This window comes from Bradysia coprophila, unplaced genomic scaffold (assembly GCF_014529535.1).
Source record: "Bradysia coprophila strain Holo2 unplaced genomic scaffold, BU_Bcop_v1 contig_297, whole genome shotgun sequence".
Taxonomy (NCBI): domain Eukaryota; kingdom Metazoa; phylum Arthropoda; class Insecta; order Diptera; family Sciaridae; genus Bradysia; species Bradysia coprophila.
This window is the reverse complement of record NW_023503555.1, coordinates 8,378,860-8,404,530: the sequence shown is the minus strand read 5'-3', so window position 1 is coordinate 8,404,530 and position 25,671 is coordinate 8,378,860. Positions and strand designations below refer to the sequence as shown.

General features: G+C 37.3%; 1 protein-coding gene, 1 long non-coding RNA gene and 1 other non-coding gene across 3 annotated transcripts in view; 2 read left to right on the top strand and 1 right to left on the bottom strand.

Annotated features, from left to right (window-relative positions):
• LOC119079075 (glycine receptor subunit alpha-2) overlaps positions 1–21,487 on the top strand; it is a 32,727-nt gene extending 11,240 nt beyond the window's left edge. The window contains exons 3-13 of the mRNA XM_037186885.1: positions 8,814–8,913; positions 8,995–9,149; positions 10,050–10,205; positions 10,276–10,314; positions 10,374–10,475; positions 10,536–10,638; positions 10,734–10,834; positions 10,908–10,933; positions 18,141–18,266; positions 20,403–20,507; positions 20,577–21,487. Of these exons, the coding sequence (XP_037042780.1) occupies positions 8,814–8,913; positions 8,995–9,149; positions 10,050–10,205; positions 10,276–10,314; positions 10,374–10,475; positions 10,536–10,638; positions 10,734–10,834; positions 10,908–10,933; positions 18,141–18,266; positions 20,403–20,507; positions 20,577–20,780 (1,217 nt within the window). The 3' untranslated portion in view covers positions 20,781–21,487. The remainder of the gene's footprint in view (positions 1–8,813; positions 8,914–8,994; positions 9,150–10,049; positions 10,206–10,275; positions 10,315–10,373; positions 10,476–10,535; positions 10,639–10,733; positions 10,835–10,907; positions 10,934–18,140; positions 18,267–20,402; positions 20,508–20,576) is intronic.
• On the bottom strand, positions 240–24,267 carry LOC119079151. Its single transcript, XR_005088117.1, has 3 exons — positions 24,136–24,267; positions 2,305–2,313; positions 240–249 (listed from the first exon to the last, which is right to left on the bottom strand). It is a non-coding gene; the product is annotated as an uncharacterized LOC119079151 (long non-coding RNA).
• Trnaa-ggc lies at positions 5,167–5,239 on the top strand. The gene has a single exon. It is a non-coding gene; the product is annotated as a tRNA-Ala (tRNA).
• Positions 24,268–25,671: the final 1,404 nt, after the last annotated feature.

Below are 25,671 nucleotides of genomic sequence, written 5' to 3'. Positions count from 1 at the left end.
TAATATAAAGAATTGGAGTTAAAGTTAAATTTTTGCGTATCGGAGCCTTGAGCGTCACTCTTTCTGATATCAATACTTTTGTAAGTAAAGGACTTGCCTCACCCTTTCTCTTCTAAGAGGTTTTTGTCTGATATAAGTACTTTTGTAAGTAAAGGACTTGCCTCACCCTTCCTCTTCTAAGAGGTTTTTGTCTGATATAATTAATTCATTATCCACAGTTTTTTTTTTAAATTAACTGAATAAAACACCCTTTTCACTGGACGTATATGTTCCACAAAAAAAGGATTTAGAAGCAGGCTTGTACGATTTTCATGGCATTAAAATTTTAGAAAGTTTTGAGAAGAAGAAGTCAGTTCTAAATGAACACAACCTCATAGGAGCAAGACAAAGTCCCTTAGAATGTATAAATAATTTTAAGAATTTTAAACTCGAAACCTAATTATTTGAGATTAAATACACGTATTTCTAGAGGGACTGTTAATCCCTAAAAGATTAAGGTCTAGGTCCAAACATTAGCTACTGCTAGTATATACCAACCCAATCAACACTATTAGCGCTTGGGATGTACTTTGAGTTATTATATTGAGCCATTGAGTCCCAATGAGTTATTACTCTGTGAATTCCATGTAGATTATTGGTTAGATTTTCGAACTTCTATAAGCTTTCAGTTTTTAAATTTTTATAGTTTAATGATTTTTTTAGGAGCTTTTCTGACCTTGTTGTTTGCCCACTTCCCCACGTTTTATCTGCCGTGTTAAGCCGAAACACCGTATCACATTTGTGTCACTGCTATAAATGAGCTTTCGAAAGCTTTAAGCTTCTTTTGTATTACACTAAAATATTACACTTTTTCAAAGCTTTCGAAAGTTCTGCAAATCGCATAAACGCCAGTTTAGCCTAACACGCAGTTATTTCCCACTTTGCTTGTGCTTTACAAGGAGGATTGCAAAAAAAAGAAAAATTGGCAACTGGTTGACAGCATTGACGTAAATTCACGCAGTTATTTCCCACTTTGCTTGTGCTTTACAAGGAGAATTGCAAAAAAAAGAAAAAATGGCAACTGGTTGACAGCATTGACGTAAATTCATCATATCTTTCAAATAACTAATTTCGTCTATGTGAAAGCTCTGCTGAAGCTTTTGCTTGACACTTTTTTTGTATGCTGAGCGTATTGTGTGAGTCTTCTTTGGTTCTCTGTTTTAAACCACTTCTGGCAGCCCTATCTTGCCTCAGAATCAGAGCATCCTAAATATAATACTTCACATTTATCAGAAAGTACCACCGAATTTCTGACAATGATGGCGTCAGTTCGTCGACTGTCATGTATGTGATATACGTGTCCTTACCGACTTATTTAATACAGTAGCATACAACCAACTCTCACCTACTTCGGAACGATTTGGAAAAAAAATGTTTTTTTTAGGCCGAACAAAAGTGTAATGCATAATTAATTGAATCTACGTCATTCCTGCATGTTTCGTGCATTATGTTCACATGACCCAGCTCCATTTCATTGATTTACTATTTCATTCATGCATTTTCAAATTTCACATCAACATCAAAGAGCGCAAAGAGTCGTTTATATTAAAATTAACTGAATAGTTTAAACAGGAGAAGTACAGGGAGCTGTATACAAAACGCATAAAAGCGAATCGATAAATCGAAACGCTTCAAAACTACTACAACAACAACAATAAAAAGCTTGAGTGCGGCAAAGATATTTTTGAAATAATTTTCTTTTTGATGATTTTATACATAAATATTGTGTATAGTCGGGGTATAAAGACAATTTGAATTTAATTGAATTGTTTATGGGGGGTTTGGTATACATTTCCTTTCTGGCCGTTTCAAGTTTATTGTGATGTTCATTTCAATCATTTTTTTTTATCGTTTCAATGCTAATGAAGGCAGTCGTTCAATTTTCTTTCATTTCTATTATTTATATGTGGAGATAGATGGCGATTCGCTTTGTAATGATGCAATGTGAATGTGACATTTAGAACTCATGGTACTCATAGATTGATTGAGGAGGTTGTTATTTTCTTATATTCGCAGTGGAAGCGAACTGGGCCCATAACCTGTTGTTTTCGTGTATTCGCAGTGTAAATAAAAGACTTCCTTACAGTTCAAAGTTATATACAAGAATGATTTATTATGTGACAAGTCAAACTTGCATAAAGATAACAGAACAAGCCTAAATCAAACGTCCATATGACCAGTACAAACTACAATTCCAACTTAGGTGAGGAATGCCGATGAGCATAAATTCACTTTCATTACAGTAACAGTCAATGAAATTAAAACTTGAATTTGCTTCAGCTGTTTTTCATATGGTCCTCTCATACAAACAAAACTGCTTATTCGTATTTATACAACGCCCTTTAGGCATGCGTGGTACTTTAAATAGAGTACTGAAACTGGACAGTGTATCGAACAAATTTTGACACTGTAAAAAAAATTGGAACATCCTCTCATACAAAATAGTACTAATAGTACTGTCGACCGAGTCAATGATGCGATTAGTCTTTTGACGAATACATTGTCGAATGATCTGCTACAGTTTGTTAACACATTCAAGACTCTGATGGAAAATTTCATGGAATCGATTAGCGCCCAATTTGTTTCGCAACTGCCCAGCCTCGCTTCGTTAGCACCAAAAAGCCTTGCTGATACGACATTATTGCCTGGTGAATCGAATAAGAGGAAGGAGACCTGTGACACCAGCAAGGCTACTCGTAATTATCCTAAGCGGAGTGTGGTTATTTCGAACATTGGTAAAGACGTCACTATTGACCATTTAAGATCATACCTAGTCGACAAGTTGGAAATAGATAAAGGAAATTTGAATTTCGCCTTGTTGTTGCCGACTGGGAAAACCATGGAAGATGTGCATTTCTTGCAGTATAAAATTACGCTTCCCGAGGCCAATTACATCTACATAATGCGCTCTGAACAGTGGCCGACTGGCGTTCGTATACGCGATTTTGTTACCAAAAAGAAAGTAGCCGAGGGTGTAGCTGTTCGTAGTTTTGTTGTAGCGAGCTCTTTGTGCTCATAGTTAATTTCAACCTGTCAAACAGGTCTTGTTTCGCCTCATATCGTTTGGGATGTTAATCAATATCGATTTTTTTGTCATTTATTACTATTGTTTTTGACTTTTTTTTAGTTCATTTGTATATAATTTTGGTCTTCGGATTGATAGTGATTTTTCTTTTAATCGTTTGGGTTGAGAACTTTCATAACTGTTTCTTTTGTTAACGATTGAAGTATTGAGCCAAAGTTTGTTTTGCAATTTTAATTTGCTTTTGTAGTCAGTTAGCTTTTAATAGCCGTTGACTTAATAAATAAATAAATTAGAAGCACTTTAGCTTGGAGTGCGTTGCGTTATACGGTTTCACCACTGCCACGTGCGTATGTGTAACTATTTCACCCAAATCAAAATTTTTGTTGGGATAAGTGGACCAGCTGAAAAACAGCTGAAGTAAATTGGTTTTTTAATTTCACTGACATCTAACATAAATGTTTAGGGATTGGAAACTAAATTTCAAGATATAATTTTCTGTATAATTCTATTACATTTTGACTGTTGGTTGTTTTGCTTGGATTCTATTAGATTTCTAATTTCTAGTACATATTGTTATAAAATAACTAATGTCGGCACGCTATTTTTTGTGATGAACCAACTTAACTGCTATGACATTTCATTGAGTAGTGAGAGTGAAGTTATTTTATTACAAAAGAGAACGCAAAGAATGGAGTACTTAAAAAATTCTGGTGCCGATACAGGGGAACAGTGGTTACGTATATTCCGCTCAATAAATAAACTTCGAAATGAACGGTTGTCGGGCCATGAACATTTTATGCTGGAACAGACAAAAAACTTTCAAAGTTTCACGGCAGAGTAAAATAAACCAGGCAGTAGCGGTTCATTTTTGAAACGTCAAATAAGAGACCTAATATACCGTATGAAAATGAACTCAAATGAACACTGACAAAAGTTGAAACATTTAATTCGCAAAATAAATGAGGCTACTAGATAATTCAGGTCCCTAATCAATCCTGCCTGGGTTACTTTACTCTGGCGTGATAGTTTCATAATTTCTGCCGTTTTAAACCAAAAGACCAAAATCCCGTGTTGTGATAGGCCAAAACACCGGATAACATTCGGGTTTTTGCTTTTTGGTAGCTTTCTTGAGCTTTAAGCTTATTTTGTATTTCGTTTCGTCAAAATATTCCACTTTTCCCATGCTATCCAAATGAAGCTCAGATCGTTTGGCCTAACGCAGCAGCGAAATCTCTGAGCTTATTTTTGATTCCATTTTGGAAATCCGTTGGGAAAGTCGAATATTTCAGTGGAATACAAAATGAGCTTAAAGTTATCCAAAGCTCTGTAAAACCAAAGACACAAATGCGATACGGTGTTTTGGCTTAATACGACAGATTCAATGTCCGAATCCATCGAACAAATATATGAAGATTGACGAATTGAAGGTTTTTTGAGTAAAACTTATTTCATTAAAGATGGTAACCTTTTGCAGACGGATATATCACCAGGTCTACATGTCTACCTTTCGTAGACGGCAATCTCACTTGTTATTGCGTTGGCTAATATTTATTGTCTTATAGATGTAGCAACTGTGCACATAAACACTAATCAAGTAAAAGATTGCGTGTCAACTGATTGAAAAGAAATAAAAGATTCGGTTATCATATTGATGATATACTTACCGTGTCTGCGAAAGGTTAGGGGTTATTTTTAGGGGAATTTAGTGAACATTAGTGAAATTACAAATTATAAGCTTAAAAGAGCGGGTATTTAGTTAAATTAGACTCGATAAAATGAGGAAATAGATATTTACATCACAATCAGCGAACACATGAAACTCTTGAATAAGTGTGAATTAGTATACCAAGAGAATTATTGTTACATATTGGAATGAAATCCAATTTTGAACCGTTCTTTCAAATTCTACGTCACAGCTCGTATTCGATTTGAATTAATGCAGGAGACAGTAAATGTTCGTATGTACGGAAAATGACAGCGTTACATGTTGAGTATGTGTTGAAGAAAGTTCGACAATTGATCAGCTTTGTGTGCAACACACGGTACGAGCTGTGACGTATAATTTGAAAGAACGGTTCAAAATTGGATTTGAAAAGAAGATGTCCACGGTAGCTCAATGGTTAGAGCATCAGCTCGGCAAGTTGAAGATTGTGGGTTCGGTCCCCACCCGTGAACCAAATTTTTCTTTTCAAATTCAATTTCATTCCAATACGGTTTACGATTTCTGATAATTATTGTACCAGTTCTAGTTACTTTAACTAACTATTAGTCAAATATTGTCACATGCATACGTATGTGTTCGTTCATACTGAAGCCGAGGCATCCTATACATTGAATGATTGAATGATAACTCTCAGTCATTCATCGTCTAGACAGCAAAGAAGAGCAATCAATCCAATCAAACAACGCCATTTCATTTACAGGATGATAGTCTTTGCCTTAGGGGATAGAAGTTTGGTGTTATTTGCGTTTGACTTATAGGATTAAAAAATAGAAAGCTCGCATGTAATTCGTTTGTATATTCGCAATGTCATTATTCAGGAAAGCATTCCGTCCTAGGAGTGCTTACGGGTTTATATAAAATTCTATGTTAAAACTAATGAAGTACCAGATCAGAATTATTTTTTTTTAGAATACTAACATCAAAAGAAGTATTTGATAATAGGTACACTTACCGTCGGTGAAAGGTTATTATCAGTAGCTGATACTTTGGCTTCAGTTGTACGTCTGCGTATTGTCAGTTTATTTCTATTTAGTAGGATTTCGTATTCTAATGTCAATAATTTGTCTACCGTGACACAGACACATAAAATGACCTACGACAAAAGTGGACAAATAAAATAGTTGAAATAAATTTTCTAATTGAAAGAGATTCATCTAAATACCCGAAAAACCCAAACACATAAAACCACCAGTGTTATCTACTATGGCATCACGTGCTTACAATATAATTAGCCAAATTAATTCAGCGACGAATGTATTTATAATGTTGTCTTTTGGTTGGTACTGGTCGTGAACTTAAATGTTCCAAAATTTCAAATATAATCGTTAGCAGTGAGCTCTATGCACGAAAGGTTATATTTGTTGTTCATCGCTTCCCACACATTGATTTATGTGCTTGCCAACTTTTTTGACATTTTCGTTTTTAAATTGATTTTAGGACTAAGTCAATTAGTTAAAGTTTCTGCTTTTTTGCTTTTTTCAAATGTACTGCCAGACCAAGTTGCTCACACGCGATTTACCCATATAGTTTTACACTAACTGTAACAAGTACATCCGTACATTGTGGCCATAATTAAGGCATTTTATTACACGCTTTATTGTGTGTAGATTTTCGAGATTTCCAAATGACTGCCATTCGCAGAAGTTACGTCCGCCTTCGAAGGTTGTTGTCTAATTTAACATTTTTCGTTGACCGTACTAACCGTAGATGTAGAATGTACTGTAGAAGTGATTTGCAGCTCCGAAAGATCTTGAAATACATTAACATTACCATATCACATTGTGTTATCGACAACAACGGTAAAAGTAAACGATGAGTTCTGGTTAATGTAACTCTTAAATAAATAGCCAAATGTATGTTGAAACAAATGAAGTAAAAGATTTCGCTACGGACACTAAGCGAAAAGTACAGATTTGATGAATACACTCCAGTAAATTCTTAGAGCATTCCTAAACAAGTTTTTAAATAACTTAACATCGAACTTAACATAGATACCGACTAAGCCAACGTTGGCGAAACTCTATTGGATTCGCAAGCATCTTATTGCTTCCTTAGGTTTTCCGTAGATTTTTAAATGAAGCTTGAATAGGTTAACACAGCTTTAAAAAAATCGAACAGAAAGGTAACGCCAAATTGGGACGGGATTAGTGGTGCATACTAGCCTTCGACCAAAATAATCCGGATTCGATTCCACATGAAATTTTTCAAGCGATTATTATCGCATTGGTAACGTCTTCAAATTCAAACTTCATAATTTGGGTAGTTGCAGTGTATTTGGTGACTGCAACTGAACGGCATTACCCAAATGCGATATTGGTGTGTATACGTCTAGCCTGTATTTAGGCGAGATATCGATAATAATCGCCTGTCAATTTCAAAGGAACTTCAAGCATTTTTACACGATTTTCTAGATTTGTATTTTGGTTTTCTTAAGAGCAATCTTCACTTGGCAAATTTTTAGCCTACAATTGGGCGCGGAAATGATATATTTTTGATGATAATTTTGCACTCGCGTCTTTTTTAGAAATAGTAAAAACATCGTTTGGTGTTGAAATGCTTACATAGCATTAAATAATTTGAATAAAAAATAGAAAGGCTTGAGGTGATGTCAGAGAAAACTTGATAGTTCACGAAAATTTACACTTATTTTGAGTTTTCTCGAACCTAGGATCATCACTACAAACATTTCTATTCAAACCTACCTGACACATTTCAATGCCAGACGATGTTTTTACTTTTTCCATAAAGGATCCGATTGCAAAATTATAAAAATATGACCATTTTGCGCAGTGCCGCTTTTAGCTTTTGGGCGCCATAGGGCAATTGGAAAAATAGGCGCCAATTTAGTAAAGCTAAATTTGTTTAAGGTCCTTGGGCGCCATTTTGTTCCGCTCCACTTCGGGCGGCACGGGCATTTGCCCATTTGGCCCATATGGAAAAGGCGGCACTGATTTTGCGCCCAAATATAGGCTACAAAATTGCCAAATGAATATTGCTCTTTAGAGCAATGGACCCTTTGCAAATTTGTAGCCCATATTTAGGCGGAAAAATATTCGCTTTTTGATGATTTCTCTGAAGGAATTTTTCTTTTTTAAAAGTAATTGGTCCACTGCTGTTAAAATTTAACAAAAATTAAAAGATTTGGAGGATTTTCTTTTGAGTGCAAATAAATTTTTCTGTATTTATCCACCCCTACGATTTAACCAGAATCCTCACCTGAGAGGTTTAACATGTTAAGTGATGTCAGGTAAAAACTAACTTAGGGCAACACAGATGTCGGCTAATTCCTTTCCGGTTCCGAGCTTTACTTTCAAACTTATTCATCAAAGAACTTCCACCAATTGTGTATTCCCATCTAAACCGGGTGCGTTGTACCAAAATTACTTGTCGATGAGAACATTATCATTAATGTTAGCATAATCAGATGACATTGCCGTTTAATATCAAATTACTAAAACGATTACGACGGGAATTCCGAGTTAAACTAAGTGACTGGACCACGAATGCGTTGTGTAACGAAATATGTGCTAATTTTCTAATTGACATTCATCTTACACTCTCAAGAAACCGAGCGAATCATCTGCTTAGTCAAATGCTTATCAAATAATTAGATAAATTAATTCAGCGTCGACCATAATTTTCTTTGTCTTTAAATGGTCGTGAACTTAAATTTCCGATTTTTTCTCGTTGTTTAAATACATAGGTGGAAGTGAGTTCTATGCACGAAAGGTTATATCACCGTTGTTTACCTACACCCACACGTTACATGTCCATGAATTTGCCCACTTTTTGATCATTTTTTTTTTGTTGTTCAAATTGATTTTAGGACTTAGAGAGTCAATTAATTTATGTTTTTGCTTTAAGTGTGCTGTCCAATTACACACGCGATTTACTCATTGTACCGTTGCCATATGCGGTATTACATCCATATAGTACATACAATAAGTAAAACCCTAATGTAGACACTGTCGTTCCACACGTTTTTGTTTCACTAACTGTTCCAATATTTCTGATTTTCATTTCCAGAAGTACGTCCGCCCTCGAAAAAAGGTAATCCGGTTGTCGTGAAATTTAGCATTTTCGTAGTTGACATAAATTCTATCAATGTTGAGGACATGGACTTTAGGTGCGAAACTGTTGATGGATATAGCGTATAATTACGCGAGTGGAACCAAAAACAAAATTGTTCAAATCAATTCCGTTACAGAGTGGACATGTTTATGCATCAAACGTGGAAAGAGTCCCGACTCAAGCTTCCCGATGACATTTTCGAAGAGGGTGACGATTACGTAACACTTCCGCCCGAATTTTTCGAAAATCTTTGGCAACCAGATCCATACTTCTTAAACTCGAAAGTTGCGGGTGAGTAACATAGGCTGTGTTTCCGATAACATTAATCGTTTTAAGTCAAGGTTTCACGTCATGGGATGAAGTGATTAAAAAATTTCAATGATGTAGTGACGGAGAACCAAAGGAGTACGACAAAAAAGATTGGAATCTCTTGGGATCTTTTGTGGGAACTGTATTTGTAAAGTCAAATGAGAAGGACTGCTACAAAAAGATTTTCTCCAGCTGCGATCCTTATCACTCCCAGAGTGAGAATTCTAGGATTTTGAGGGATTTTTCAGCTTTTTTTGTATTCCATTTGGGACTTTAGCATTGTCGAGGTGGTGGTAGGTTGGTTCCTAACATTCCATGGTTCACCATCTTCCCAGCGCAAGAAGTGAAGGGATTTTTTAGGTTTCGTTAGGTTCCCTTCTATACTTTTGGGATCATTGAGGTGATGATAGGTTGGTTCCTAAAACTACATAGTCCAGGATCTTTCCAGCGCGAGAATTGAAGGATACTAGGCATTTTTCAGGGTTTTTTTGGGTCCTCTTCTGGACTTTTGGGATCGTCGAGGGGTGGTAGGTTGGTTTCTAAAATTACCTAAAATTCGTGCTGGAAAGGAATATAAATCACAACATCTGATATGTCTTCCTTCGGCCCTTGTCAATGTGTTCAAATATTTCTTTCTCTTTCCATTCCAAATAACATCTAACACAGCCCTAGATACGCTTATACGTCATTGTGTGCGACGAACAATTATGTTTCAAGTTAGTCTGCTCGGGAGAACACCCAGTAGCACAATATATCATTTTTGCTAGCAATATGGGTTCATGTTACAGGAAATGGTTAGGTCATCCCCTAGTTGAAAAAAAGCGACGGGCCCGGCACTGAAGTACGAAAGTTTACTTAATTTACAAAAATTTGTTTGCACAGAAATCGCAACTCTAACTCACAAATTCTCGTCGGTAACTTTGTACAAAAATAAAACCGTTCGCTATGCAGCTCGTATGCATGCTATTATGGCCTGTCAAATGGAGTTTCAATTATATCCGATGGATATCCAAATATGTCCAATATTCATAGAAAGTTGTAAGTGATCAGATCTCGTAAGATAAGAGCCTGAGTAACACATTTTAATCCAACCGAAAATCTTTTCCAGTTTCCTATAATACTCAAAAGGTTCGACTGAAATGGGCCGGTAAGTACAAACACCACTCGCGGGACCAACGTGATAATAACAGCAATATTTTCGCACAGATGCTGGCGTGACCCTGAATCCCGAATTGAAATTACTTCAGTACAATTTAGGTCAGCCGCTAGAACTAGACGAAACTAATGGTTATATGCCGGAAAAGCATGGTTTGTAGTCGACGGGGTGGGGCGGTAGGAAGTCTTTGCTAAATTTCCCCTTTTCCACAGGTAATTATTCTCGCTTGACTGTGTATTTCAAATTTGAACGACAGATCGGGCATCATTTGATACAGACATTTGCGCCATCATCTTTAGTTGTTATGTTGTCATGGTAATTATGAACGAGAGATTGTTTAGCGGATTTGTAGATTTTCGTTGGCGTTGTGTTTTTTCGATGTTTTCACCGATTTTTCTCGCATTTTCTAGGTTCAGTTTTTGGCTAGGTTTAGATGCGATACCAGGAAGGGTGACGCTATTGGTAACTTGCATGTTAACATTAGTGACAATGTTCACAGGCTTGCGAGCTGGTACGTTGTGATAAATATTATTTTTTTAATTCTTCTGTTTTCTCATTCGATTTTTATGTTGAAATTTCTGTAGACATACCGCCAGTAGCTTACGTTAAGGTAAGTAGAATATGAAAACGTAAGAATATCCTGTTAACTCTATACTCCCTTGATGCAAAACGTCGTTCGATGACTACAGTAAACAGTGTCCTAATCCCTTTATATATAGTACAACATGTATGAATCTAACGAAGTAATAGATTTTATGTCGATTTGTTGAAAATAATTAAGCAAAAGAAGTAGACCATATCTCCTAAACAAGAATAGACCGGCTAAAGCCTGGTGAGGTCTTTTTTTTCTCGATTTTTCTGGAGGCAAGCAGGAAAAATAGTTTCATTAGTCGATATCCAGATGTTGAACAATAAACATCTCCACCAACTCTCACCAATTTAGTAGTCAACTACCAAATTATCGAATTATAAATAGGCAAGCAGCCTAAATAATTTAAACATCTCTTCCACATCTCTATCAGCATGGTCGTCAACTACCAGTTTGGTAGTTAACTACCAAAAATTAAGCTTTAAATAGGCGAGCATGTAGAATAATTTTGTCAGTCGTCGTGTAGTTCTCTAATAGCAAACATCTCTTCTCCAAAAATTACGCTTGGTAGTTAATTATAGCCTTGGTAGTTATCTACCAACTACCAAACTTTCGAATTGCCTGGTGCTGATATGCTCATGGTGGCTTTACAATTTGGTAGTTGGTAGCTAAGAGCTAACTACTAATATTATAATTGACTACCAAACGTAATTTTCGGCAGAGATGTTTACTATTCGAGAACTGCGCATTGACTGACGAAATTATTCTGCCTGTTTGCCTATTTAGAGCTTGAATTTTTGGTAGTTGACTATCATGCTGATAGAGAGGTGGTAGAGATGTTAACTGTTTGAGAGCTGCACACCGACTGATGAAATTATTTAGGCTGCTTGCCTATTTATAATTCGATAATTTGGTAGTTGACTACCAAACTGGTAGTTTAATACCAAATTGGTAGTTGAATACTAAATTGGTAGTTGACTACGAAACTGATAGAAAGTTGGTGGAGATGTTCAACAGCTAAATATCGACTGATGAAACTTTTCTTCCTGCTTGCCTATTTACAACTCACTTGTTGGTAGCTCCAGAATTGAGAAAATTGAGAGAAAGAAAAAAGACCTCACTAGGCTTATAGCCGGTCTATCATTGTTTTCCTATTTATAGACTCCTTGTTCATGTTTGAACTTTGTTCTTCTTCTTGTTTTGAAGCCTGTTTTATATCCACAGCTGGATGCAGGTCTTGTCATAGGGGTTATTTAGTCACGCTGGCTTCTATGGGTTGCTGAGTGGATCACAAGCTAGAAAACCCTTAAGAGCAATGGACCCTTCGCAAATTTGTAGCCTACATTTGGGCAGAAGAACATTCGATTTTTGATGATTTCTCTGAACGGAAATCTTGTTTTGAAAAAGTAAATCCATTATAGCATGCAAAAATATGTTAATTTTAAAGGAAAAATTGGTTTGTGGGTGATAACTTATCTATTTTCTGTTGAAAGCTAACACATTCGTGGTCGTTTTTGCGGTCATACATTTTTGAAAAAGGATTCTGATGGAAATAAATCATCAAAAGTTAACAAAAATCCAGTATTCAAAAAACGCCAAAAAGTATCCTTTTCAGCTAAGCATCCATTACTCTTAAGGTTTCGATCTTCGACGAAGATTCTTCGTGGAAAAAAGAATTCGATTCGCTCAATTTTGCACATTCAAAATTTTGATATTTTGTTTTGGAAACTGAACCCCTGTTACATCCACCAGCACAGTCGTTTTGTTAGAGAAAATAAACAAACAGATAGATAGATAGAATAAGTGGGTGGCTTTTACGCCTGCACCTAAGCCTCAGATGGGCCTGTTGTGCGTACCCACGGTCGTTTATATTCTTTTAGTCTTGTTTAGAAATTTGAGGATGTTTGATGGAGCGATACTCCATATCGAGGTGTACTTGGTTACGTATGAACCTAGATACTGTGATCGAGCCATAATGTATGCTGGGCATTCGCAAAGAAAGTGTTCTGTGCTTTCGATTTCACCACACTTTTCGCAGTGTGGATCGTCTGCCACCCCAATTGTGTGGAGATGTTTCTTTAGAGAATTGTGACCTGTAAGTATGCCGGCAAGTCTTCTGAGGTTATTCCGATCGAGTGACAGGCAGTATTTCGAATTTTTGTTGTTTATTCTGATCGATATTTTTGCCTGTCTGGCAAAGTCTAGGGTATTCCAATAATTATTGAATTCTTTGGTTTTACTGTTCAGAATGAGCCGATTAAGTGTTGAGAATGATAAGGCCATTGCTGGCTCAGGTCCTATGAAAGGTGTACTAGAAGCTAATCTTGCTAGTTCATCTGCTTTTTCGTTACCAGCGACATTCGTGTGCCCTGGAACCCAAATAAGTGACACTTGGTGTTTTCCAGATAGTTCTTCTAGAGTATCGCGACATTCAAGGACTATTGAAGATGAAAATTTAAAGCCGCTAATCGCTTTAATTGCACCTTGACTGTCTGAGCAAATATTTATGGGTGAGACATTAGCTTCGTGGTTATTAATTATTTCTCTGCAGCATTCCATGATTCCAGTAATTTCTGTAGTGAATACTGTTAAAAAATTTCCTAGTGACACGGATATTTCTTTAGCTATGCTAGGGCAAAATATTCCCGACCCGGTTAGATCGTCCTTTTTTGATCCATCAGTGAACCACGAGAAGTGATTGTGTGCAATTGCATTCGGGGTATCCCAGAAACTACGATCCGGTATATTTACTTTAAATGATTTTTCGAATCTGTAAGTTGGGATGATTAAGTCGCAGGGCATATTGACTTCAGGTATTTGTTGGGACATGGCTGACCACAACTTAGTGTGCCCGAAATTGGCATCATTGATCAAGAGTTCAGACTGTTTGAACCTTAAAAGGGACGACTTGGCAAGAGACTTGATGTGAATATGTAGCGGTTCTATGTTCAATAGTGCTTCGAGTGCTGCTGTTGGGGTAGTTTTCATGGCGGAAGTGATTCCAATTAATGCTAATCTTTGTAATTTACTCAGTTGGGTTTGAACAGATTTCACTTCGCATCTGGGCCACCAGACTACTGCTCCATAACATAGTCTTGGTCTTACTATGGCTGTGTAAATCCAATGGAGTACTTTGGGGCTAATCCCCCAGTCATTGCCAAATAATCTGCGACATTGCCATAGGGATGCTACCGCTTTTTTAATGACGTATTCTGAATGGATGATCCAGTATAGTTTTGAGTCTAATATGACGCCCAAAAATTTTACAAATTCGGAAAAATCGATTTCCTTGCCAAAAAATTTGGGTTTTTTGAGTCCTGTAACCTTCCTTTTACGAGTGAATAATATCAGTCTCGTTTTATCTGGGTTCGCTGATTGCTCCCTACTATGACACCAGGATTCAACTAGTTTTAGTGCTGATTGCATCAAGTTTGACAGGGTCGAGATGCAGATTCCTACTAGGAGAATTGCGAGGTCATCGGCAAAGCTTTGAGAGTAAAAGCCAGCATTATTAAGTAAAGATAGTAAGCTGTCTTTAACCAAACAGTATAGTAAAGGCGGTAGAATACCCCCTTGAGGACAGCCTTTGCTTACGAAAACGCTTACTTTGGCAGTATTAAGGTAGGAGGATACAATTCGATCCCTAAGCATTTTAATAATCCATACAGTTACAGTAAGGTTGATTCCATGTGCGATACATGCTTTCCTTATTGCAGCAAATATCATATTATTAAATGCTCCGTCTATGTCAATAAAGCAACCAAGAGCAAACTCATCTTGGTTAAATGCTTTTTCTATTCTATGCACTAGGTGATGCAGAGCGGTTTCGGATGATCTTCTTGGCTGATAAGCAAACTGACGACTGTGTATGCAAAACTCTTTAAGTATTCCATCTCTCAAGTAGCGATCTATCAATTTCTCCAATGTCTTTAACAAGAAAGAAGTAAGACTGATCGGCCGGAATGCTTTCGCTGCAGTGTAAGTTTGTTGCCCCAATTTGGGTATAAATACAACGCGCACTCCTCTCCAACATTTGGGAATATGTTGGTAACGAATACTGGCAATATAGATTTCTTTCAGGTGATCGTTCATCGAATCAGAACCATATTGCAATAGGGCGGGGAAGATTTCATCTTCTCCTGCTGACTTAAAAGGAGAGAATGTAGATATTGCCCACGTTATTTTTTCCTTGGATACTATGGATTCGGCTATTGCCATATTATCGTCATCTGTGGACGGATTCAATAATAACGAATCATGATTGATTAGAGTCGGGGCTGTAGTACTACCAGGAAAATGTACTTCTAGCAGATGTTGAAGGGTGGCTTCTGTAGAATCCGTAAATTCTCCCGAGGGAAGCTTTAATGATCCTAAAGGATTAGTTGAGTTTTTCGATAAAGACTTAAATAGCCGGGAGGCTCCTGAGTGTGAGTTAACGGTATTACAAAATTGTTGAAATTTGATCCTTTTACTCTTGCGTAAGAATTTGTTATACATACTTTGCGCAGCTCTTCTAGCGGCAACCTTATCGGGCGATTTCCCTTTGGCTTCATTAAAAGCCTTCCTTACAGTCGTTCTAAAGTTTTTCACGTCGGATGTAAAGAATGGTGCTGACCTGCCATCTTTGTACGTCTTCAGTGGACACGACTCATGGTAACTATTTATGATAGCATTTAAAAGTTCATCGGCTCTGCTGTCTAGATTCGTAATTGATTCGATTCGCCCAGTTACAGGCAGTATTGCCTTTGACAAGTTTCTCTGGAATGAGTTCCAATCTGTATTTGCTGGATTTCTAAATTTCAGCGTGTCTATTTTGTCGGTGTCAATAGCAAATCTGATACACCTATGGTCAGATGTCAAGATGTCATCGGTCACTCTCCAGTCTTTAATAAGATTGGCTACATGTAGCGATGCTAGAGTTATATCTAGTACCTCGTCTCGAATACTATTTCTAAAGGTGGGTTCATTTCCTTTGTTTAGGATTACAAGGTCAGAGCTCAGAATAAATTCGAGCAATGAATCGCCCTTCGGATTACAATCTGAGCTGCCCCAGACTGTGTGATGCGAATTCGCATCGGAACCTAATATCAGAGGAAGATTGTTATTCTTGCAATACGCCACTAACTGAGTAACCTCAGCACTGGGGGGAAGAATGTTCGCTTCCGAGGGAGTATAGCATGATGCTATCACGATTGTATTTGCAACTTTGTTCAATTTAACCTTCAGTGAAATTACTGCTAAGTCCCCCGTACAGAATTGTGTTAACGGGAAGATGTCGCAGTTCTTAGATGCTAAAATACACGCTCTTAATTTATTGCTGCCTTTGTATGAGATGATTTGATATTTCGTTTTGTCTATTAATTTAATCTCATTCCTGAGAATATAAGGCTCTTGGATCATGCCGATAAATCGTTGTGATTCGAATCTCAGATAATTAATTTCTATGCTGGCTGCTTTGCAGTGTTCCATGTTTCCTTGGAAAAATTCTAATCTATTTTTCTTCATCTTGGAAACAGTTTACGTTAAGTGGCTCTAGGCGTTGTGTATAACATCCTACTGGGAGTGTGGCTACTGAGTACGATAATCGCCTTGATGGTAAAAACAAGAGTTGATTTGTATGCTGGGAAATAAATTTTTCATTTTTATTCAATTTATGGGAATGGATTTTACAAATTAGTGATCGCTGCTGCTTCATTCACTTTTTCGGGAACATTTTTATCCGGCTGCTGCCGGCGTACGGTTTGAAATCGACTTCCTTAAGTGCTGGAAGTGAATTTTCATCGACGTTGACGATCCACGTTTGCTTATTCTTTTCGACTTTGGACCGAAAAACGCATCTCCAATTGGAGGTATCCAGATTGACATTTTGCGCTGCCATGAGAGTGAAAATATCGGGTGGCTCGAGCGATGGCATCGACACGATCATTGTGTACTTGAACAGAGTTGGTGGGGCCCCTTGATTGATTGACTTAATTTTCGCGTTTCCCCATGGAATAATACCTGGGATTATCGAAGTGAGCCAATCCCGAGTTGTGGCATTTGAACAGATGTAGCGAAATTTTCCCCGGTCGAGGAAGCTATCCTCAAAGTTGATTTTGCTGATGTCTTTCGCTCGAGTGATTTCTTTTAGCACGGCGGTGTATATGCTGGTGCCTTGCGTCTCACTGAAGAACTCAATTGCTGCATCGTCCGAAACAATGTCGACGATGTGGAAGTCATTTTTAACCACTTCGGAAACAAGCGGCGGCATTGTGACTGATGGTTTCAATTTTTTCGGAGTAGACGACGACGATTTTTCTGTTGTATCTTCCGAGAATACCATGGAACGGTGGTTACGCTTAGAGGAATTCGTTACCTCCAAATTGTTGAGGTTTGCTGATATACCGCTCAACGACGATTCGCTAATGGTTCGGTATATACGATTCGGTCCAAACACTATTGTTGTATTTAATTCGTTGTCCTCGTTGTCCGATTGTAGGAGTCGATTTTCACTTCTAGGGCTTATTACATCCTTTGACATGTTCGGTACAATAAACAAACAACTCATTCACTTATAAACACTTACATAACTGAAATCATCTGTTATCGACAACGGTGATAATAATAAGCGGCCAGCTCCAATTAGAGTCTTTTTATATAGGAAAATAAATGTTGAAACAAATGAAGTAGAAGATTTTGCCTCGAGTAGTGGGCGATTACTGTTAACGATTAGAAGTTGTAGACTTTATCATGACACACTTACAATTCTGTGTTAAAAGAACAACTCGAATCGGATGTTCGGTACATTTTGCGGTCTAAATGCCTGGTTAAATGAAAACGAATGAACTACTTCCACCGAATGGAAAAATAATTACGTTTTGCACTAATTAACTCGATTGTAAGGCACAATTAGCCTCATTTAGGCATATTGTTCGTGTCGGAAACATGTGTCGGTAAACATGTGAAAAACGATTTGAAAAACTTTAAAACGATCCCAACTTCTAATCAACGAACGACACTGGGAGCCCAATTTTTCTATTAATGGCAACTGTATAACGAGTTGATGTAATTTGAGGGTTGTGATTCATAGAGGGAAATAAATAGCTTTCGCTTTAAAAAAAAAAACTAATTGAATGAGTGCTGGTCGAATCCATATATTACCGGGAGTACTTTCCAATGGGTAATTCCGATGAATTGAAAGTAATTTTTCATAAAAAAAAGATTTTTTTTTCTTTAACTTTATACAAAGGCATTAGACTTGTGGATGGCTGGTTGTATGTTATTCGTGTTTGCTGCATTCGTTGAGTTTGTTGTCGTTAAGGTTTTGGACGTTCAATACCAGTACCAAATCAATCGGGTTCCGAAGGTACCAATGGTAAGTACAGTTGAATTGAAAATTGAAACTATTTTTAAGAGCAAATATCAAAAATCAGTGCCTGTCCGGTCTTTTAGCTTTTAATTTAACAAAAACAAATTTAAAAAATTCTGATAAATATTAGACCATCGCGAGCGTTGAAAACAACCAATCCAAATGGCCATAATGCTTCACATTATTAGCGTCAGTCAAATATATAATTTACAGAGCACTTAAAACCGAGTAATGATCAACGAAAAGTAGAAGAAAAAACCAATTTATTTGCTGTGATATAATTCCATTATTGATTTTTAAAATTGCTTTGCGATGTCAATAGTAACGAGGCCATTGTCAAGAATAACAAGAGCACAAAATGAATTCACATACGTTTCATACCCGGCTCGAGGGAATATTTCCAATCTTTGTCGTAAAGATATGTAGAGACAAGTTTTTTCGTTTTTTTAAAGTAAATATTGCATGACTCTGTCATGGTTGCGGCAAATTCTCGTTGAAGGCAATAGGTTTTCGGTCACGGGCTCTGAGTTTTCCGATTTTAAAACTATATTCCATCAAGAACATGGAATGAGGAAGTTAACACATAGGAGACGTATTTGTTTCGGGTTCTCCTTCCATATTGATAATTCAAAATTCCTCAGAGTCACTTGACTGTTCAAACTATCTAGAATTGCATTGAGATCCAATGGAAAATTTTTGATTGAATCAAAAGGAATTCCGTTAATTTCATGACGGTTACGCGACAACGAATTTAAGAGCTGCTAAAAGTAATTCAAACCGTGGTCGACATCCTGCGTAAAGCTATGTATTATATGAATTGTGAGATCAGTATAAGTAGAGAACCCGAAAGTTCATGTAACGTTTTGGCATTTATTATATACTTTCCCCAGGCGCGGACTGGCGCACGGTGATTCCCGAAGGCATTTTTTGTATGGATCATGGGCAATGAAGGGTTTTTTACAAATTTTCCAATACAACGCCGGAAGGGCTTTTTTGAGCCATAACGGCCCTGACTTTCCTTCTAGAATTATATAGTTGCATGTGGCATAACATACACGAGGGGCAGCACGACAGAGTAAAGTTAACCAGGCAGGAGCGCTTGTTTGACAAGGGACCTGAATAATCTAGTAGCTCTTGATATTTTGCGAATAAAATTTTTCAATTTATGTCAGTGTTCATTTGAGTTCATTTTCATCCCATGTATTAGGTCCCTTATTTGACGTTTCGAAAATGAACCGCTACTGCCTGGTTTATTTTACTCTGCCGTGGGGGCAGATAAACGTGAAAAATTCTTTGTCCGCTAAAAATTATCAAAATGCACAAAGAAAGTCGGTGAAAATCCTTGAAAATGGTTAAGGAAATCCTCTTAAAATCATAGAAAATTTTCAGAAAATACTCGAAAATCTGAGAGGTGCCGCACTTTTGGACTAAGGACACCCATGTACACATTTAGTCCAGACTAGACGGACTATTTCTGGAAAAAATTTTCGCCATATTTTCATCAATATTTTTGGGAAAATGATGGAAAATTTGGAAAAACATGTTCCTTATTTAGACAGAGTGTTTCACTACTAATTTTGATTACAATCACTCTGCCATTACTCCAATTTTAAATGAATAAGTATAGCCGTCAACAAAACTCAATATTCACATCGTGAGGTGAGAAAACCCGAATTTTGTCATTGGGAGCATGAAATAGTTTTTATTTCACCGAAGGGGAAAAAAATGGAAATTCCATTTCGAGAGTGTTGTTTGTGACCAGAGCGCAGCGAGGGTTATAAGTAACCAAATGAAAATGAAATTTTCTACTTTTTTCCCAAATCAACAATGCTGAGGGGAGAAAATGACTGATTTTCTCGTCTGCGTTGTGAAAAATCTCTCGCCACATACAGCACCATCGATATGAAATTTCCAACTTCCATCAGTGAATAAATAACTGTTGCCATCAACTCAGGGCCCAATACTTCTTTCAAAGTTGTTTTCAATTCCTATATTAACGCCTCTTCGTTGGGAGCCCGATGCGTCTTTTACAAGCCAGTCCGTTCCTGGCTTGAACCATTAGAATTTTAAACTCTTTGATGTAAATACTTGCACTCTGCCACATCAAAACGATTGATTCTAAACATTTCCTTCCAACACAAGCGAATCAATGCAATGGAAAAAGGTCAATGTCCAACCATTACAACGTGGGAGGGTGTAAACATTCGATCAAGAAAATCAACTCCAACGGCAACCACACCTGGACAAGTAAACACACACACATTGAAGGTGAATTGGTTGTTAGTTAATCGTTGAAAATCAAATCTCTTCCCACAGGCATCACTGCAAGGAAACGGCGGAACGAAGGCCAACCGACGACAAAGCATACTGTCCGTTGCTTGGACCGACGTCGATACGGGTGTAGAGAAGATAATGTGGCGCGAAATTGATAAAGTGTCTCGCATTGTGTTTCCGGGATTGTTTTTAGTGTTTGTCATTTTGTATTGGCCGGCTTTGCTACTGAAATCGTCAGCGATTTAAGGATCATTCTGCTATTACGTTAATTCATTCCGATGAGAAAATAATCGTTTGATTTTTGGTGAGAACAGTCGAAAAATTTATTTCTCGTTTCATAGAAGCAGAGCCAATTTTATAGACTGAATTCTAAAGATTTCTACAAATTTTAAGCTTTTTCTTTTTGAGTTTGTTTGTTGTGTGTGTTTTGTAGAATTTTTTTTAGAATTAAATCTACGAAATTAGGTGCTGGCTGATTTTAGAAGTTTCAATCGAATTGTGATAATCATCATAAGAAATGTGCAGAGCATAATTTACAGGCGAATTTAGTAAGTAGCAAACAGATTTATATAAATGCAGAAAATTGCATTTCACCATAGCGCTGCTCCTAGCATAGCAATAGCACAAAAAGTGGTTGGAGGATCTATGTATCTTTTGTCAGATTGCTTTTGGATGAGTTACAGACAATTTTAAGCTGCTGCGCTCAGCACTAAAGACTACAAATTTGAAGGTTGTCAATTCAGTGCTAATGCTCGGAGCAGTGCTATGATTTTACCTTAAATTGTCACATAATTCTTGGCCTTCTTTTGGGAAATGTGCCTGATTCAATTTTAATTTAAGCAAGCAAAATGACGGGAAAAGATTCGTCGTAACATTCGTTGTCGTACAACACATAAAGAACTTAGAGAGACGAGTTTGTGGAAGAATTTCATATATTGTCTCTCACAATTTCGCCCCTCTAAGGTTTTTAGGTCTTTTTTCCATAGGAAAAAAAGACCTATTGTGGGCACTTCATCTGTCCGTCCGTCCGTCCGTCCGTCCGTCCGTCCGTCCGTCCGTCCGTCCGTCCGTCTGTCCGTCCGTCCGTCCGTCCGTCCGTCCGTCTGTCCGTCCGTCCGTCTGTGTCACAAATAAAATGTGATTGATAAAAGTTCAAATTGCAATGCTACTATGAACAAACCAACACCAGGCAAATCAATTATTATTTGTTATCTGGTAACCAATCGCTCATAGCAGACATTGCAATTTGAAAGTTTGGTAGTTGTTGGTAGTTGGACCCCCAAAATATTTAGCAGCAGAGATGTTTACCGTTTGAGAGCTACGCACCGAATGACGAAATTATTCTGCCTGCTTGCCTATTTATAACTCAACAATTTGGTAGTTGACTACCACGTTGGTAAATTGCAATGCTACTATGAGCAAACCAACACCAGGCAAATCAATTATTATTTGTTATCTGGTAACCGATCGTTCATAGCAGACATTGCAATTTGGTAGTTGTTGGTAGTTAGACCCCCAAACTATATAGCAGCAAAGATGTTTCTTACTCGAGAGACGCACACCGACTGACGAAATTATTCGGCCTGCTGGTCTATTTATAAATCGAGTATTTGGTAGTTGACTACCAAAGTGGTAGTTGAATGACTACCAAAGTGGTAGTTGAATGACTACCAAAGTGGTAGTTGACTGACTACCAAAGTGGTAGTTGACTGACTACCAAAGTGGTAGTTGACTGACTACCAAAGTGGTAGTTGACTGACTACCAAAGTGGTAGTTGACTGACTACCAAAGTGGTAGTTGACTGACTACCAAAGTGGTAGTTGACTACCAAAGTGGTAGTTGACTACCAACATGGTAGTTGACTAATACGGATGTTGTAGATATTTTTACTGTTTGATAGCTGCACACCGACTGATGAAATTAATCGGCTTGCTTGCCTATTTATAATTCCAAAATTTGGTAGTTGAATACCAAAGTGGTACTTGAATGAGTACCAAGCTAGTAGTAAACAGAAATTGAAAAAAAAATGAAACAAGAATAGTACCGGCTAACGCCTAGTGAGTCTTTTTTCTTTTTCTTTTTGAACCTCACCATCGTTTTTGAATCTCACCATCGTTTTTGAATCTAACCATCATTCCCAACCTATCCCTAATCGAAACTTTCCTAAAGACTAAATGTCACTACTTTCGAGCAATAAATTATGAAAATAGGTCGGGTCTCGCATTAAGTATAGATTAAGAGCATTAAGTATGATTTCTGTTTATTGCCAGCTTGGTATTTATTCAAGTACCACTTCGGTATTCAACTAGCAAATTTTCGATTTATAAATAAGCAAGCGAGCCGATTAATATCATCAGTCGGTGTGCAGCTTTCAAACATTAAACATCTCTACAACCTCCGTATGAGTTTGGTAGTCAACTACCACTTTGGTAGTCAACTACCACTTTGGTAGTCAACTACCACTTTGGTAGTCAACTACCACTTTGGTAGTCAAGTACCACTTTGGTAGTCAACTACCACTTTGGTAGTCAACTACCACTTTGGTAGTCAACTACCAAATACTCGATTTACAAATAGACCAGCAGGCAGAATAATTTCATCAGTCGGTGTGCATCTTTCGAGGAAGAAACATCTTTGCTACTAAATATTTTGGGGGTCCAACTACCAACAACTACCAAACTTTCAAATTGCGATGTCTGCTATGAGCGATCGGTTACCAGATAACAAATAATAATTGATTTGCCTGGTGTTGGTTTGCTCATAGTAGCATTGCAATTTACCAACGTGGTAGTCAACTACCAAATATTTGAGTTATAAAAAGGCAAGCAGGGAGAATAATTTCGTCATTCGGTGCGTAGCTCTCAAACGGTAAACATCTTTGCTGCAAAATATTTTGGGGGTCCAACTACCAACAACTACCAAACTTTCAAATTGCTATATCTGCTATGAGCGATTGGTTACCAGATAACAAATAATAATTGATTTGCCTGGTGTTGGTTTGTTCATAGTAGCATTGCAATTTTAACTTTTATCAATCACATTTTATTTGTGACACAGACGGACGGACGGACGGACGGACGGACGGACGGACGGACGGACGGACGGACAGACGGACGGACGGACGGACGGACGGACAGACGGACGGACGGACGGACGGACGGACGGACGGACGGACGGACAGATGAAGTGCCCACAATAGGTCTTTTTTTCCTATGGAAAAAAGACCTAAAAAGACCTCACCAGGCTTCAGCCGGTCTATTCTTGTTATATGTTGTACGGTAGTATAGAACAGATTTCATTTTTTTGACAATATAATGATCCACATGGTTAGCTACGATATTCTCATCTGCTAGAAAAATGTGACAGTTTTTATACCGTAAAGAGTGAAGTGAACTCACGTTTTTAGCTGTGTCATCTGTTATCGACAAAGACAACCAAAATAAGGGATGAACTCTGGCTAGTGCGGTCTAATATAGAAGAATGTATGGTACAACTAATGAACTGAAAGATTACAGTTTCTTGAAAATGCATAGAATAACGAGGTAATAGATCCCATAGTTCTAATGACGATATGTCGGCCGTATGGGAGAAGTTAATAGACAGCAAATTCTTCTACCTCTTATGTTCTACTAAATATTTTACAGATTGGTGCCAAATCTTTTACTTCATCAGATTTAACATTCGTTTTGTTGTATAAGACCGCATTGTTTCAGAGCACTTTGCTCTTTTTCGTGCGTTAGTTATAAAAACCTATAAAAACTATAAAAATTCTCCAAGAATCGTTGATTTCTCTATCATAGACATTTGGGAGGGAAGGTGAAACTTTCATATTTATTGTAGTTCGCTACCCAAAATGCAAACAGTCTCTGCGAAATGAACCTTATAACAAGATAATATGATGCAGAACAGGCTTATTTGTAAGGGTTGGTAGGCTTAGCTGAGACAGAAGCAGTGGGACATAGCAATAGATTCACACAAAAAAAACTTTCACAAATTTTACAGAATTGCCTGTAATGAGTTCTGACATTTATAGACTTGTTGGGCATGCTCAACCCGCCATCCAAAATTGTATTTTTCAATTCCATTATTCATTTGGCTTCAATACTCCTATTTTGACCCCTATTTTCTACGAAGTGTGGTTGCCGAGATATGCACTAGGGCTATACTTCCTCGTGTAAGCCCTTCCGTGAAAGTCGTGAAACAAATGTTTTTCGTATCGGGTAATGGAAAAATTTCCCGTAGGTCTCAAGCCGTCGCCTTGTGAGGGACTCAAAGTTCCATGGAGCATTGGTAAAATTATGTAGAGGCTCTTTTATTTCCCAGTGGTTCTTTTTGGCTGAGACTTCTACCCACAACGGATAAGCCTGAAATGCCGGCGCCCCTTTCACTCAAAACTGTCCAATTAATATTTCATTTTCGTAATCAAAACTTACAACTTACCTTCGCCTCTTTTATTTCGATTCATAATGTTGTTTCGTGCACTGGTGCTATATATATTTGATAAAAACGATGAAATGGTTTAAAAATGGCAGTTTTTTGTAATGGGTATTGGGAATCCTAAAACTAGAATTGCTTTACAAAATAAACCTAATTATACGTAATACTGTTAAGGGTAAGTAAATAAATGCTTTCGAATGCTCTACTAATATAGATTTTTAATTTTGTATTGCTGGTTATTGTAGATTCGATGAAATGCCAGACAAGTTTTTCTTCCATAAAAATAACTGAAAAATGTAGACGAAGACCAATTGCTTTTTTGAACAGATAAAATCCAATTTGGAAAATTAAATTAAATTAATTCTAAGAAATTTTCACGTCAATCAAAAAACATTTCATGTCGATGCTTTCCGGGTGGCTTTAGGTTATTAAAGAATGTGGCGTTTACGAATTCGCTATTATATCAGAGAGCTTGTATTGTTCAGAGAAAAAGAGTGACAGATTTCATTTCATTTAATAGTTCAGTTAGACCTTTTACTAGAAAATTCATATCTCGGAATGTTCAGGCCTTGATGTGATCCATGTGGTAGTTTATCGAATTTTAATTTAAATGAATTATAAAAGCAGAACCTCATGCAAAGAACTAAATATGTGTTTTTTGACTGCTTTCTCAGTTCTTGTCATGTATAAGCCCAAAAAT